Here is a 16,602-nt window from a genome sequence, read left to right as displayed (position 1 = left end):
TCTCTTAAAATCTTTTAATTTTTTGTTATTCTTTCAGTATAAATTAGCTTATTTTTTTAGTTTTTTTTTTCATTTATTCGTAAAATTCTCATAACAGAGTTGAGTCATTAGAAGATTGAAAAAATAAGAAAATCAATTTTTTTAACGATTTTTATTATATTTTGGGCACATATTGTAACATAATTGCCAAGTAACGTCAAGATTTGATCGTTACCTAGCAACAGCAGTTTAAATCCGGCAACACGGAACAGATATTACACAAAGTGCGCGTTGTTTGGATGTAAAATTGTGCGATTTTCGGAAAATTGATCCATAAAACATTCAAAAAGTATAGTAGTTGTGCTTTAGAATAGTGCAGTGGTCCCATTTAGATACAGGTGCGCCAGAACTCGCGCCCCAGAGAACATTTTCAAGTAAAGTATGATACCAGGAACATGAAAATTTTGACATTTGACTTTTTTTCTTTCTTTTTTATCTTGTATATGTTTTTTTACAATTATTTAGTAAAGGAACAAAAATTTTGCCAATAAAAGCCACAAATAATATTGAACAGAGTTACAATTTAGGCTACAGCTTCCTTGTTTCCTCTTTTAATAGCCTATAGCAAAAAAAACTTAGAAAATTATTTTTCCAATAGAAATAAATAGAGTCAAAGTGCAAACTTTAAACCCTCATAACTTCTAAATTTTTATAGATATTTTTTTTTAACATTTTTTCCATGTTCCTGGTATCTTACTTTATATGGCATTTTCCTCTGGGGCGCGACTTCTGGCGCACTCTGTATAGTAGAGAGAAGATTTATTGTATGGGAAGGTGTGTGCGTGTGGGCGGAATTTGGAAGATTTTGGTGAGAGGAATTTCGCTAAGTTGTTGATGAACCGGCACCCGGGTGTCGTACAAGGAAGGGGCTTGTAATATAATCCCGAAAGTTCCTCCAATACACGCTAGCGTGAAAACCCATAAAAAGAATCGATCAAGGACCATCGAAACAAACTTCCAATCTTCAACGATCTGAAAAATGATTAGAATTGATGGTAAAACAGGGATATAAAACACAATTTACTTCATTATCTTTATCGGCATCTCTGATGTGTTGTGCAATAAACCTAACACCCTGCAGAGCCGAGAGGACGTTCGCCGACAGGAAACGAGGAGTTATATTCGAGGAGGACACTGAAACGGAGAATTAAAAGGTAAATTTCCGGTTGTTTTTACTCACTCGACGAATGTGCCTTCATTTTGAAGTCGGTGTTAAACGGATCTCTCATATTCAATCTGAAAATTTCCATATTTATCGAAGAAAAAAGCTACCGAAGCTGCTATCTCACTGCATTTCGATCTCGCTGCTGTATCCTCTGGGAGGCAAACTGTCGTCATATTCAGGTAGAGTGTAAGTTGTTCGACGCATAATCAGCAGTTTTGGCATAAACTGGAGGAAGATTTTTCGCACAATTGGCGACATTTTGTGGGTCGAGGGCGATCTACAACCGATTCCACCACAAATCCCCAATTTAACAATAAAAAGTTTAAATTAAAATATTTTTTTTATAAAAGTGTACCTACAAAACGTAGGATTTTTTTAACTTGTTTTTAGTGTGGATTAGCAGAGACACTGGCCGGGAGTGTGATGGCGCAGCTTGTCGTAATTTTTTTTTTAATTTTTATGATATTACCACAATTTTTCTTACAAAACGGTCAAAAGGACGTTTTTTACAATTCTAGAGGTCCTTGAAATGCAAAAAAGTACATAAAATGTTGTTAAAACAAATATAACGAAAGTGGTTAATATTTTTTACTATACATATAATAACCAAAAATAACGTAATTTAATTTTTTAATTTTTTTTGACGAAAATAAGTCAATTTCTAGCTAAAAAGTTAACTAAGTTGTTCAAAAAAAAACTAAAATAACGCTGAATCTGAGAGAAACAAGTTGACTTTAAAATAAAAAATTTCGTGCTCAAAAACTAGCAAAATCTATAAAAAAAATTCATAATAACGCCACCTTTGACGTATAAAATCTTGGGCACTAAAAATCCTTACTTAAATCGGTAAATACAGGTCAATTTGTAAATTTTCCACTTGGTTTTAGTGAAATATTGGAAAGTTCATTTGTGGTTTAAAAACTATCTAAATTTCTCAAAACTGTCAAAATAGTAGGTAGTATTTTTTTTAGATTTTTTGACAAAAATTAGTAAAATAACAAGTAAATTTCTAGCTTACAAAACTTTATCGAAAATAGTTAACATTTTGTACTATACAAATACATAAATTTCCCAAGATAATCAAAAATAACGTAATTTGATTTTTTAAATTTTTTTGACGAAAATAAGTCAATTTCTAGCTTAAAAGTTAACTAAGTCTTTCAAAAAAAAACTAAAATAACGCTGATTTTGAGAAAAATAAGTTAACTTTCACCGAGTTTTGACGAAATTTTGAAAAGATGAGTTATGCTATCTTATAAACGAGCTAATTTGCTAGAAAATAAATTAAAATAACGCAGTGATTTTTGTCTTGTTTTGACTAAAGATTCAAAACGAAATAGTTTCAGTACTCAAAAATGAGCGAAATTCATAGAAAAAAATAATTTTTGGTCACTTTAAAAAAACTATGTAAACCAACTGAAACAGCCAAACAACGTAATTTTTGAAAATTTTAACATTTCTAGATTATACAATTTGCTCAATCGTTCGAAGCAGGCTGAATTATTGTTAATTTTGTCAGTTTGGACAAAATTTTAGAAAATATTTGAGTTTCTGTCTCAAAAACGATCTAAATTTTTGATATAATTCAGCAATTTTTTGGCATGTTTTACTTAAATTTTTCAAGATAAATTTTTTTTGCTCAATCACTAGCAAAATCTATAAAAAAAGTTAAAATAACGCCAACTTTGACGTAGTCTAAAATCTGGCACATAAATCCTAAATTATAATTTTTTTTATTTTTTAAGACAGTTTATTTCTGGATTAAAAACTATCTAAATCACCAGAAACGGTCCAAATAGTAGCAATTGTTAAAATTTTTTGACAAAAATTGGTGAAATAAGTTAATTTATAGCTTAAAAATAAGCTAAATTGGTGGAAATTGGCAAAAAAACGTTAATTTTGACCGAATTAGTTGACTTTTTAACCATTTTTGACAAAACAAAAGAGTTTCTAAGTCAAAAACGAGCTGAATTGCTTAAAAAAAAAAACAAAGACGACATGAGTTTCAATTTAAATCAGTGATCTTAAGGCTTGTTTTGACTAAATTTCCCAGAATAAGATAGGATGTGATAAAAAAATGAGCTGAATTTATCAAAAGAAAAAAACACCAGGTTTGTCGTAATTAGGGCTCATTTTGATGCTAATTTTCACAAAAATTTGCAAAATAAATACAAAAAAAATGTAAACAGAAAGTTTGGAGTCAAAAGTTTTTTGCATTTTGTTTTTGACTTCTGCAAAATCCTTAATTTTTTGAAATGACAACCCACTATATGTATTTTCTTTAGAAAGGCTGTGATCTAACAGTTACAACTATCTAGATTTTATTCAATTTTTATCGATCATAAGTTTTATTTAAGTTGAAAAAAAATCACGACACTGAAAAACAACACAAAATTTTTTGCACATTTTTTATAGCACTTTAATTTTTAATAATTATTATTTTCTGACTACAAATAATCAGAAAAAACGCCTCATTTCTAAATTTCTTATGTAAAATGCCCTGAGAAATCAACTGGAGTCGAAAAGAGTACAAAATTTTGAATAGTCAAGTGTAAATTTTGACAATTTTTGTTTTTACTAACAATGTTTTCAGTATCTTAGAACAATATTTTTTTTTTTAATATAGGAAATTTAATTTGTTTTCCAACAATAACAAATACAAAGAGGTTATTGAATAGTTCCAGAGTCATTTGTAAGTGGACCGAAAATCGGCCAAAACTTTGACAAAAATCAAAAAAATTAAAAACTTAAAAAGTGATTTAAATGCTCTTCTAGGGGTCTAAAAAACTCAGAAAAGTGCTTGAAATATTGTAAACACACAAGAAATAAACTTTATGTTTGAATAATTATATCGGATTAGAACAGAGACACTATCCGGGGGCGTGGTGGCGCAGCGACAAAAGCTAAACTCAACAATTTTTACCCAATTCAAATACTTATAATAACCCTAAAGATTCAAAAAAAGTGCATAAAACGTTATTGAAATGTGCTGTTTTTACCACTTTCACTCAATTTTCCTCTGCTACTGTTTTTGCGTGCAATTTATGCAAGTGCCGCCCATTTTACCTGAAATGCACGTTGAGCACGCACACGGTGACCCATATGGACGAAGTGACCAGAATCATGGTAAAAAGCAGGTATTTCCCCAGCAACGGGACCGCCAACGAAGTGGGTGGTATAATCTCAGCCAACAACAGGAAAAACACAGTTAGCGATAAAAGAATCGAGACACAAAGTGTGACTTTTTCGCCCGAATCCGAGGGAAGATAGAACACAAGAACTGTGAGAAATGTGATACCCACACAAGGAATGATCAAATTGACGGTGTAGAATAATGTCTTGCGACGCATTGTTATCTTGAAAGTGATATCTGGAAATTAAAATTAATCTCGAGTTTCATTCCAATCGATTTCTTGCCTGAATACGGCTCTGTGCAACACGGATAATACTCCTCGTTTCGCGTGGCGGGGACCGCGAGGATGTCCCATTCGACCGAAAGGTAAAATTCGGACAAGTCAATGCCTACTTTGACGATGTTGTTCCCGGAGACTTGGTCCATGTGCTTCAAGTCGACCTAAACAGGGTTGATTTTTCGGCTCAAATAACTCGTTTTACTATTATTTTATTATACGCGATGTCATCACACTTTATTGATGTTAATATAAAAGAAAATTACGGTTTTATGGCGACTTTATTGGGACATAAAACAGCGAATCATTTCTGGTCAACATCACGATGTTTTTAATCAATTTTTCAAACTAGTTTCGAATAAATCCGCCTTCTTGTGTGACGTTTTTATTAAAAGCCCCGTTTCCAATACCACTACTTACTTGAAGGCCATTGTAAGTCCAAGACCCGAATTTCATTAGACAACTTTGCTCGTCGAAGGGAAAATATTGCACGTTTATCTCACAAGAAGATTTATAGATCGAAGGTGGCTTCCAAATTACTTCCCCGGTGTAAGACAAAGTGGCCTTAGTCATCAAGGTCACCTCATAATTACCATCGGCACTGCAATACCAACTATACAAAAAAAAAAAAACAAAAAAAATGCTCACTTATTGAATAAAACAATGTCGGGGAGCCAAATATGCTCGGAAGGAACATAAAGCATCTCAACACCGCCATATTCCTCTGGTTCCCATTTCAACTTGTAGTCGTACCATTTCTTAAAAAAAACACCTCCGCCACTGGTTTTTTGACACATATCTTGGCAACGATACGCAAATAACATGCAACTAACTCTTGTTGCTAAGCAACAAGCAACAGTGGCGTGTCATTCGCATTGTGTACCTGCACCACCCAAAGATTGGTCTATCTATATCTATCTATAAAAAAGTTAAAATAACGCCTACTTTGACGTAGTTTATTTCTAGATTAAAAACTACTTAAATCACCCGAAACGGTCTAAATAGTAGCAATTTTTTAGATTTTTTGACAAAAATTACTGAAATAACTGAATTTATAGCTTAAAAATAAGTTAAATTGCTGGAAATTGCCAAAAAAACGTTAATTTTGACCAAATTAGTTGACTTTTTAACCATTTTTGACAAAACAAAAGAGTTTTTAATTTAAAAACGAGCTGAATCGCTTAAAAAAAACAAAAACAACATAATTTTCGATTTAAATCAGTGATTTTTAGGTTTGTTTTGACTAAATTTTCTAGAATAAAATAGGATGTGGTACGAAAATGAGATGAATTTATCAAAAGAAGTCAAAAAACACCAGGTTTGTCGTAATAAGGGCTAATTTCGAAGCTAATTTTTACAAAAATTCGTAAAATAAATACAAAAAAGGTAAACAGAAAGTTTGCAGTCAAACGTTTTTTGCATTTTGTTTTTGACTTCTGCAAAATTCTTAATTTTTTGAAATGACAACCCACTATACGTATTTTTTTTTACAAAAGCTGTGGACCTAACAGTTACAACTATCTAGATTTTAATCAATTTTTATCGATCAAAAGTTTTATTTAAGTTGAAAAAAATCGCAAAACTAGAAAACAACACAAAATTTTTTACACATTTTTTATAGCACTTTAATTTTTATTAATTATTATTTTCTGACGACAAATAATTAGAAAAAACGCTTCATTTCTCACTTTTTTTATGTAAAATGCCCTGAGGAATCAACTGGAGTCGAAAAGAGTACAAAATTTTTAATAGTCAAGTGTAAATTTTGACAATTTTTATTTTTACTAACAATGTTTTCAATATCTTAGAAAAATATTTTTTTTAGATATAGGAAATTTAATTTGCTTTCCAACAATAACAAATACAAAGAGGTTATTGACAATAGTTTCGGAGTTATTTGGAAGTGAACCGAAAATCGCCCAAAATTTTATTTAAAAAAGTTTTATTTAAGTTGAAAAGAAATCGCGAAACTCAAAAACAACACAAAATTGTTTACATATATTTTATAGCACTTTAATTTTTATTAATTATTATTTTGTGACGACAAATAATTGGAATAATTGGGCTGAATTTATCAAAAGAAGTCAAAAAATACCAAGTTTGTCGTAATTAGGTGATTTTTGGCTAATTTTGAAGCTAATTTTCACAAAAATTTGCAAAATAAATACAAAAAAATGTAAACAGAAAGTTTGGAGTCAAACGTCAAAAGTCATCGCCACTGCAATACCAACTATACAAAAAAAAATACAAAACGGCTCACTTATTGAATAAAACAATGTCGGGGAAGAACAAGAAGCATCTCAACACCGCCATATTCCTCCGATTCCTATTTCAACTTATAGTTGAACCATTTCTTAAAAAAACACCTCCGCCACTGGTTTTTTGACACGTATCTTAGCAACGATACGCAAATAACACGCAACTAAGTCTTGTTGCTAAGCAACAAGTAACAGTGGCGTGTCATTCGCATTGTGTATCTGCACCACCCAAAGATTGGTCGTCAAACTTGATTTTTCATGTTCATTTCGATCAATTGCAAAAAAGCTAAAATAACGTAATTTTTTGATATAATTCAGCAATTTTTTGGCTTGTTTTAAGATGAAAAATTTCTTGCTTAAACACTAACAAAATCTATAAAAAAAAAGTTAAAATATCGCCAACTTTAACGTAGTCTAAAATCTGGCAGAAAAAAATTCTGACTTAAATCGGTAAAACAGCCTAATTTATGAATTTTTATTTTTTAAGTCAGTTTATTTCTGGATTAAAAACTATCAAAATCACCCAAAACGGTCCAAATAGTAGCAATTTTTTAGATTTTTTGACAAACATTAGTGAAACAACTAAATTTATAGCTTAAAAATAAGCTAAATTGTGGAAATTGGCAAAAAAACGTTAATTTTGACCGAATTAGTTGACTTTTTAACGATTTTTGACAAAACAAAAGAGTTTCTAAGTCAAAAACGAGCTGAATCGCCCAAAAAAAAACAGAAACAACATAATTTTCGATTTAAATCAGTGATTTTTAGGCTTGTTTTGACTAAATTTTTCAGAATAAGATAGGATGTGGTACGAAAATGAGTTGAATTTATCAACAAATAATTGGAATAATTGAATTGAATTTATTAAAAAAAGTCAAAAAACACCAGGTTTGTCGTAATTAGGTGATTTTTTGGCTAATTTTGAAGCTAATTTTTACAAAAATTCCCAAAATAAATACAAAAAAATGTAAACAGAAAGTTTGGAGTCAAACGTCAAAATTCACCTCATAATTACCATCGGCATTACAATATCAACTATACAAAAAAAAAAACAAAAAAAAACGGCTCACTTATTCAATAAAAAACACCTCCGCCACTGGTTTTTTGACACGTATCTTAGCAACGATACGCAAATAACATGCAACTAACTCTTGTTGCTAAGCAACAAGCAACAGTGGCGTGTCATTCGCATTGTGTACCTGCACCACCCAAAGATTGGTCGTCATAACTTGATTTTTCAGGTTCATTTCGATCAATTGTGACAGTTTTAAGCCCAACCATACTGTCAAAGTTTGTGTATGGTTTTCCACGGGTCGTATAAGTCTGTTGTAGTTACTGAGGAGGTCGTCATATAATCGCTTAGCGTGTGGATTAGCCTCGATGTGCTTGGAGGCTTCTAAAATTCGCCAATCGCGTTTAAATACACCGATCACGTGGCCGCAATACGCCAATAAAAGGATTGTCACTTACCAGTGAGTTTAAACAGTATGAAAGTGGAGCAAACAATGAATTTTACCATATACATAACTGGACTAATTGGGAAATTGTTGTTTTACCGCCCACATCGCAGGCGAGAAGCTGCCTGTACCAACCTGTGGACTGAAAATCAATTGAGCACATCTACAGCGCATGGACTTATAAATAAATCATCGAGAAGAGACTTTTGCGATTCAGAAAAAATTGCAAAATTAAAATCGGCTTTCAGAAGCGAATTTTGAGCGGGCATGAGACATTTCAGGGTTTTTCAGCAATTGGAAATCGTTTTCAGAGTCTATCGCCAACTGGGATGCACAAATACCTGTTTTCATCTCTTTTCAGGAAATAAAAGTAATACTAAATAAGTTTATTGACTGCTGAACTTATTAATGAATAAGAGGAGAACCGTACTCAACTTTTTTACTTCTACATATTTTTTAGAATCAAATTTTAAGCAAAATTTGAATATTTTTGTATCAACATTTCACATTTTATCAATTTTTTTGTACGCTATTTTATTTTATACAAGTGAATCATTCAGAAATAGAGTATCCTTTTTTAATCCTAATTTTGCTGTGTTAAATGCTAAAAAACTCTTCTTTTTTTTAGTATTTTTGGGTTCGGCGTTGTCAAGTTGTTTAATTTTTTTGCAAAATTAAATGTAACACTTTTATTGTTTGTTGAAATTTAAAATTGGACTTCACTGATTTCAGTATACAATTGTGTGTAAAATATAAACATTTTATTATTATTTCAAGATCTGAAACATTTCAATTAAGTTTTTTGGCCAACTGGGATGCAAAAATAACTGTTATCCGGTTTTCTTAATGGTATGAAAAATATTTCCTAATTCTTCAAAATTAATTAATTTTAAATAAGAATTTTATTTGTATTTAAGTACATATTAATTAGTAAATAATTATTCCAGGACTGTACTTAACATTGTAAAGTTATTTACTTTTTTTGCTAAATTAATAAAATGATAAAAAATTAAGTAATTTTTAAGTTTTCATTTTATACAGGGTGTTGACTAAAAGCAAACAAATTGTACTATTTTTTGACAATTATAACTTTATTTTTTTTAACGGAAGTCTATATATTTTATTTGATGGCTTTCTGCAATTTATATAATAATAGTTATTTTGCACAAAAGAGAAAAAAGTTTCGTGAAAATTACACGATTTGATTACTTTTCATGAACACCCTGAATAATAAAAAAAATAACGTTGTGGGTATTAAAATTAACATTAGGATAAAACGTAATAAAAATACAGAATGTTAGGTACATATGATTAAAAAATTGCACAGTTTGATTACTTCAAATAAACACCCTGTATGACAAAAAGAAATAAAAATTATGTTAAACGATAAAGCAAAGCCTTTTTTTGTCAATGTACAAAATTTTATTTCTCTACTTTAAATAATAAAGTTTCTAGAAGAATTTAAATCAAAGCACTTTTTTTCAAAAATTTAGAAAAATGTGTCAATAATTTAGCAACATCGCAATAAAAATTTGTAAACAAAAAGTGGCAGTTATGTTACGTATATTAAAATCACTATTAGTAGAATACAATAAAATAAAAAATGAATGTTATACATGAATTACAAAATTTCTCAATTTGATAACTTGTAGTAAACACCCTGTATAACAAAAACAAAAACAAATTTCTTTAAAAGACAGAGCAAGGCCGTTTTTACAAATGTGCGAAATGTTATTTTTCTATTTTAAATAATAAAGTTTCTAAAAGAATTTAAATCAAAGTGATTGTTTTTACAAAAATTTAGTAAGGCAAAAAATATGTGTGTACTTAATTGTCGTTTCAGCTTTTTGGCTTGTTATTTTCCGTCTGCAGTCGATAAAATCCGGTTTTAAATAATAAAGTTCTAGAAGAATTTAAATCAAAGCAATTTTTTTTCAAAAATTTGGAAAAAAGTGTCAATAATTTGGCAACATCGCAAACAAAATTTAGAAACAGAAAGTGGCAGTTATGTTATCTATATTAAAATTACTATTAGTAAGATACAATAAAATAAAAATACCGAATTTTACATGTAAATTAAAAAATTGCTTAGTTTGATAACTTGTAATAAACACCCTGTATAACAAAAGCAAATAAAAATTACTTAAACGACGCCGTCTTTACGAATGTGCAAAATATTATTTTTCTATTTAAAATAATGAAGTTTCTAGAAAAATTGAAATCAAAGTGATTTTTACTTCAAAAATTTGCAAAGAGTTTTAGTAAGGTAAAAAAATGTGTATGTTATTGTCGTTTGGTAAAAAGTTGAGTCCGGTCCTGAAATAATTTTGAGCTTTTTGGCTTGTTATTTCCCGTCTGCAGTCGATAAAATCCGGTTTTATGGCAAATTAGGAGCGTTTTAATTGTTTGAAATGTTGTTTACTTTTGTTGGAATTGTTCAAGATTAGTGTTTTTGAAATTTGGTTGTTATAGAGGCAGACATACCGCAGGAAATTAATGAAGAAGCTTAGACTAATAACGTTTTCCCACAAATTTATTAGCATAATCTCAAGACAAACAATTTGAACAAGTTTAATGAAGGCTTCGCCTGTTTGTTTGTGCACAATTTCGGATATTTTTGACATTGTGACAAATGACATTGACATATGAGTAAATTAGTGCCACAAAAACGGCCATTATATGCCTTTCACCGAAGAAAGTGAAAAGAAAAAGTTATACGAATTCGACGGCAGCTACTTAACAGAGTTAAATCAGATCAGAAAGCAGTTGAATCTTGTGACGATTTCTGATGACGAAGAGGAGTCAAATCTTGACATTCAAGTGCCTCCGACACCGAAATTCACCTTCAACGAGGAATTGTACGACTGTAATACCGACTACATGAAAGAACTGAACGAAATCAGAAAGCAATTGAATCTCAAGGAAATCGTGGAAAGTGGTAAAGAAACTAAAACGCTTTTCATCAACAATGGTGCAGTTAGACGCAATAAGAAGCCGAGAAAAGTCGCACAATTGGACGCGAATTACACACCACCGAAGAAAAAACAGCGAAACAGTCGGGATTCCAGTCCTAGTGAAAACTCCTCACCAGTCCGGGAAAATCCCTACGAATTTTCCGATTTTTCCCCCGTGAAAACGAATTTTTGCTCGTTGAATGTCCCAACTTGTGAGTCTCCTCAAGTCAAACCCAAATCCAAAGTGACAATTCTCGTCGACGATGAGGGGATTTCCCCGACTTGGTTAACAACAAGCTTGGAAATTCCCCGAATAGCCAAAGATTTTCACGCTTTTCCGTCCATCGTGCACATCGACAAGTGGGCAAGCATTTTCACTCACGAAGCCAACGAGATTTTTTCGCCATCAAAATCCGACATCAGTAAAAGAGTTAGGAAGAAAGTGAGTTTAGGTGAATCGAAAGCGATTGAGACTTTCCCTCAAATACATGATCAGAAAATCGAAAATAAGATGTTGGAAGTCGAGACGATTTCTAGTCTCAATAATATGTATCATGTTAAAAGGAAAAGTAATGATGTAAGGCATGTGGAGGAGACGGTCAATCTCAGTGATGATGAATCCAAGAGTGAAAGTGGTGAAGAAGTAAAGGTCGGATGTCGATGTTTTTCTATTTGTTTCAATAAGAAGTCACCGAATTTTTTTTCCTAGGGTAATTTTAAGAATAATCGGTTTAACTAGACTAAGCTTATATCTAAATGGCACTGCTTCCGAAGTAAACTTTGAGACTGCTTTAACACTGGTTTTATTGAGGCCGTGAGTTGGAAATTAAGTTGGCAACTCAATTTCCAAATTTTCGGCAAAAAACACTTAGATATAGTTTTTTTTTTGTTAGGTTGGGTGGTGGGAAACTGAATCGCCAACTTTAAAACAATGTTTTGCTCGAATGTCAAGTTGACATGTCAAATTTATTGTGACATTTGTGGCTAAATTTGTTGATTGGTTAGTTATTTTTTTCTTTTTGTTTTTTTATAATGTTAATAATATTATTAAAACTTGTTGTGCTATTTCTCCTTGTAACTTTTCTGTGACTATATATCACTCGTGTGTTGATATACAGTTAGAGCAAATGTAGGTATTTACAAATAAGTAGGTTATTAATTACACAGTATTACAACATCAAATACCATAACGGTTTTAGATCACTTATTTTGTACTAAAACTAGACTTAATATTTGGTTTAAAATAAAGAAGAAACAGATTTTTTTACTAAGTTGGTAGAAATTAAGTTTTTGAAACAAAGATCAAACTGTCAAAAAAATGTCAAATGTCAAACGTCAAGTTTCTGTCTTAAATTTGCAACAATTAATCAAAAATACACTAAATCATTGATTGATTGGCATTAATGACCAAAACAACAATTTGTATACATTGTTAAAAGTTCAAAAAGTTCCTAGATTGTATGTAAAAATCACTGTTACTTATGAATAGCAAAAATATTCGTCAGGTTGGCAACACATTTGTAAATTTGATTTAGTAACTTTGAATATAATGCCAAACGTCATATTTTACTAGAAATTCAGAGTTGCCAAAAAATTTTTTTTATAATATTAAAACTACTACGTAACAACAAAAAACTGTACAGTTTTGTATTTCAGTTGGCAAAAGAAAAAAGTCCCCAAATTTTCACACCATATTGAAATTGTTTTGCATTTAATTATTCCAAGTTTCTGTCTTAAAATGAATCAAAAATGCACTAAATTACAGAAGAATGATTGATTTTTAGTACAATTTTTACTTATGTTTGTTTGCATTAATGTTTAAAACATAACAATGTATACGGCATGAAGTTTCTAAAAGTACCTAAATTGTATGAAAAAATCACTGTCACTAATAGTAGCACCGATTTTTGTCAGTTTGGAAATACATTTGTAAACTTAATTGGCAACATTGACTACCATGCCCAAAAATTACTAAAAATTCAGGGTTTTAAAAGATTTTTATTACAGCCATTTACAGTTACTAAAACTACTACGCAACAACAAAATCTATACCGATTTGTATTTCGGTTGGCAAAAGAAAAAAGTCCCCAAACTTTCTCACAATATTGAAATTCTTTTGTTTTGAATTTAGTTATTCGAAGTTTCTGGTTTAAATTGGCAACAATGAATCAAAAATACACTTAATTACAGAAGAATTATTGATTTTTAGTACAATTTGTACTTATGTTGGCATTAATGTCTAAAACATAACAATGAAACTTCTAAAAGTACCTAAATTGTAGAAAAAATCACTGTTACTAATAGTAGCACTGATTTTTGTCAGGTGGGCAATACATTTGTAAACTTAATTTCCAACACTGATAACCATGCCCAAAAATTACTAAAAATTCAAAGTTTCAATTTTTTTTTATTTCAGCCATTTATAGCTACTAAAACTACTACGCAACAACAAAAACTATACAGTTTTGTATTTTGGTTGGCAAAAGAAAAAAGTCCCCAAACTTTCTCACCATATTGTAATTGTTTTGCTTTGAATTTAATTATTCCAAGTTTCTGTCTTAAAATGGCAACAATGAATCAAAAATACACTAAATTACAGAAGAATTATTGATTTTTAGTACAATTTTTACTTATGTTGGCACTAATGACTAAAACATAACAATGTATACATCGTGAGACTATTAATACTACTAAAAAAAATCACTGTTACTGATGGTAGCACAGATTTTTGTCAGGTTGGCAGCACGTTTCTAAATTTAATTGGCAACTTTGATTATCATGCCCAAACGTCATATTGTTATAATCAATTGTCATCAAATTTTCATTTTTACAGGCTCAAAATTCAATATTGGTTTTTACAATTTTTAAGGTATTTCGGTTGACAAAAAATTAGCAAAATTTTTTAAAATATTGATATAGCTATATTTTTCAATAAATGATTCCAAATTTGAGTTTTAAATTAGAAAAAATTAATAAAAAATATTATTAAGTTACACAAAAATTATTGTTTTTTTATCAAAATTTTTACTAATATTGGCGTTGGTGACTAAAACAACGTATACATCGAAACAGTGACAAAAGTACTTCAACTAAATGAAAAAGTCACTAAAAATATGCCATTTCTCTTGGTTGTTATATAATTTGTTGGTAACATCGGTTTGATTTATGGTAGCACAAATTTTGGTCGTGAGGTTGGCAACAATGACTACATCAATCCGGTATTGGATTAAAAACACACTAATTTCATAAAAATCTTGAATTTTATTAATTTTTTTATTTATGTTGGCACGATGTATACATCGTAACAGTAAAAAAAGCACCTAACTAAACGAAAAGTCACCAACATTGTTTTTATTTATAGTAGCACAAATTTTGGTCCTCAAATTGGCAACAACTTTGAAATTTGTTGATTTTTTAGTTAAAATTGATACAACAAAATGTTGATTACAAGAATACAACGTAATACAGGGTGTACATAAATTCCTGTGATCCAGTTGCCATGTGTTGATGACAGATGTCAAAAGTGACAGCACCATTGAAAACCGTGACTTTATAAACAAGCCAAGCCCATTAATCAAGCGAAGTTAATTAGAATTTTGCCAAGGTTTCGCCAACCACACAAACCTAAAAATCTTTCGCGAAATAAAGTAGTTTATGAAATATTGATTGTGAGTCGTTTTAGCGCCATCTGGCGGTGCGCATCATCAACTCGTCGGCGCACACTGTCTGTTCACGTCAAAACACGATCAAGTGTGCAGTTCGCAGCTGACAGTCTGGTTGTCTTGCGAACTGCTGTCTGTCATTTCGTTGACGATGATGTTTTCGTGATTTTTTTAGAACACACAGTATACGATTGTAGTTCGCGGTGTTAAGATGCATCACCCCTTGTAGTGCAGCCCGATATGCTACAAGCGGTCCTGTGTGGAAAATTGTGCGAGTGTTACCAGCGATCAGCTGGAAAGTGTTTTTTAGAAAGTGGTCAATTTCGCAAGAATTCGACTTTCGGTGAGTTTTTACAAGTTTGGGGTAGTTTGGGGAATGGTTGGGGTTGGGGGAGGTGGCCCCATTTGGGGCGAAAAGCGAAAGCTAAATCGGACAAGGACAATCACTTGTAATTGGGAATTCGACGACCTCAAGTGCCTGCAATTAATTATTTATTATTCTTGTGGGAATTTAAGCTTGGATGTCGCGAGTTTCATAACAAAATAATATGATTTACTTTCATTTCTTCCGTTCGAACGAATGAAATCGAAACTAAGACTCGAAAGTTCCGCAATAACGCTCAAAATATCGCTTTAAACTACATTATTTCTCAATTCGCCTATCATTCATTGACCCAGACTTGTTTTTTCTTCTTGTTTATTGATAAATTATCACATTATTGATGCACAAACACATTTCTTAGACAATAAAACGAAAATAGATTGATATTCTCATATTAAGTTGGCAGCGTGTGTATTACCAACTTAATTTCCTAACCACAGGTCACTCTGTTTTGTGGCATACATGCAAAAGAAAAAAGTCTCCAAACATTCACACCATATTAAAATTGTTTTGCTTTGAATTTAATTTTTCCAAGTTTCTGTTTTAAAATGGCAACTTAATTACAGAAGAATTATTGGTTTTTAGTGCAATTTTTACTTATGTTGGCATTAATGTCTAAAACATAACAATGTATACATCATGAAACTTCTAAAAGTACCTAAATTGTATGAAAAAATCTCTGTTACTAATAGTAGCATTGATTTTTGTCAGGTTGGCAATACATTTGTAAACTTAATTGGCAATATTGATTACCATGTCTAAAAATTACTAAAAATTTAGAGTTGCCAAAAGATTTTTGTTACAACCATTTACAGTTACTTACAAAGAAAACTATACAGTTTTGTATTTCGGTTGGTAAAAGAAAAAACTTCCCAAATTCTCACACCATATCAAAATTGTTTTGCTTTGCTTTTAATTATTCCAAGTTTCTGTCTTAAATTGGCAACAATGAATCAAAAATACACAAAATTACAGAAGCATTATTGATTTTTAGTACAATTTTTACTTATGTTGGCATTAATCGCTAAAAAATAACAATGTATACATCGTGAGACTTCTAAAAGTACCCAAATTGTATGAAAAAATCACTGTTACTAATGGTAGCACATATTTTTGTCAGGTTGGCAACACATTTCTAAATTTAATTGGCAACTTTGATTACTATGCCCAAACGTCATATTGTTATAATCAATTGTCATCAAACTAATATTTTTTCTTCTTGTTTATTGATAAATTGTCACATTATTGATGCACAAACACATTTTTTGGACAATA

At 30.7% G+C, this 16,602-nt stretch overlaps 2 protein-coding genes across 2 annotated transcripts in view; one reads left to right on the top strand and one right to left on the bottom strand.

The window, feature by feature from the left end:
* Positions 1-676: 676 nt before the first annotated feature.
* On the bottom strand, positions 677-8,484 carry LOC123008061 (acetylcholine receptor subunit beta-like 2). The gene is made up of 10 exons (XM_044403645.1): positions 8,343-8,484; positions 8,072-8,268; positions 5,263-5,372; positions 5,035-5,215; positions 4,622-4,778; positions 4,271-4,574; positions 1,329-1,481; positions 1,220-1,275; positions 1,064-1,173; positions 677-1,011 (listed from the first exon to the last, which is right to left on the bottom strand). The coding sequence occupies exons 1-10, from the start codon at positions 8,395-8,397 to the stop codon at positions 799-801; spliced, it is 1,536 nt and encodes a 511-aa protein (XP_044259580.1). The 5' UTR covers positions 8,398-8,484; the 3' UTR covers positions 677-798.
* Positions 8,485-15,023: 6,539 nt separating this feature from the next.
* LOC123008220 (furin-like protease 2) overlaps positions 15,024-16,602 on the top strand; it is a 123,264-nt gene continuing 121,685 nt past the window's right edge. Inside the window, exon 1 of the mRNA XM_044403921.1 lies at positions 15,024-15,288. The gene's annotated coding sequence lies outside the window, so the exon portion shown is untranslated. The remainder of the gene's footprint in view (positions 15,289-16,602) is intronic.

This window comes from Tribolium madens, unplaced genomic scaffold (assembly GCF_015345945.1).
Source record: "Tribolium madens isolate multiple individuals breed KSU strain unplaced genomic scaffold, Tmad_KSU_1.1 Scaffold_3;HRSCAF=73;Tcas5.2_LG2, whole genome shotgun sequence".
NCBI lineage: Eukaryota > Metazoa > Arthropoda > Insecta > Coleoptera > Tenebrionidae > Tribolium > Tribolium madens.
Note: the sequence above shows the minus strand (reverse complement) of the source record. Positions and strands in the feature narration are given on the sequence as shown.

Bases quoted from the DNA above. Each gene is read 5' to 3' on its own strand.
- LOC123008061 (XM_044403645.1), bottom strand. From the start codon at position 8,397: ATGTATATGGTAAAATTCATTGTTTGCTCCACTTTCATACTGTTTAAA. The intron at 5,373-8,071 runs GTACACAATGCG...GTTTTTTTTAAG, and splicing joins CCAATCTTTGGGTGGTGCAG to AAATGGTACGACTACAAGTT. The intron at 1,012-1,063 runs GTAAATTGTGTT...ATCATTTTTCAG, and splicing joins ATGCCGATAAAGATAATGAA to ATCGTTGAAGATTGGAAGTT.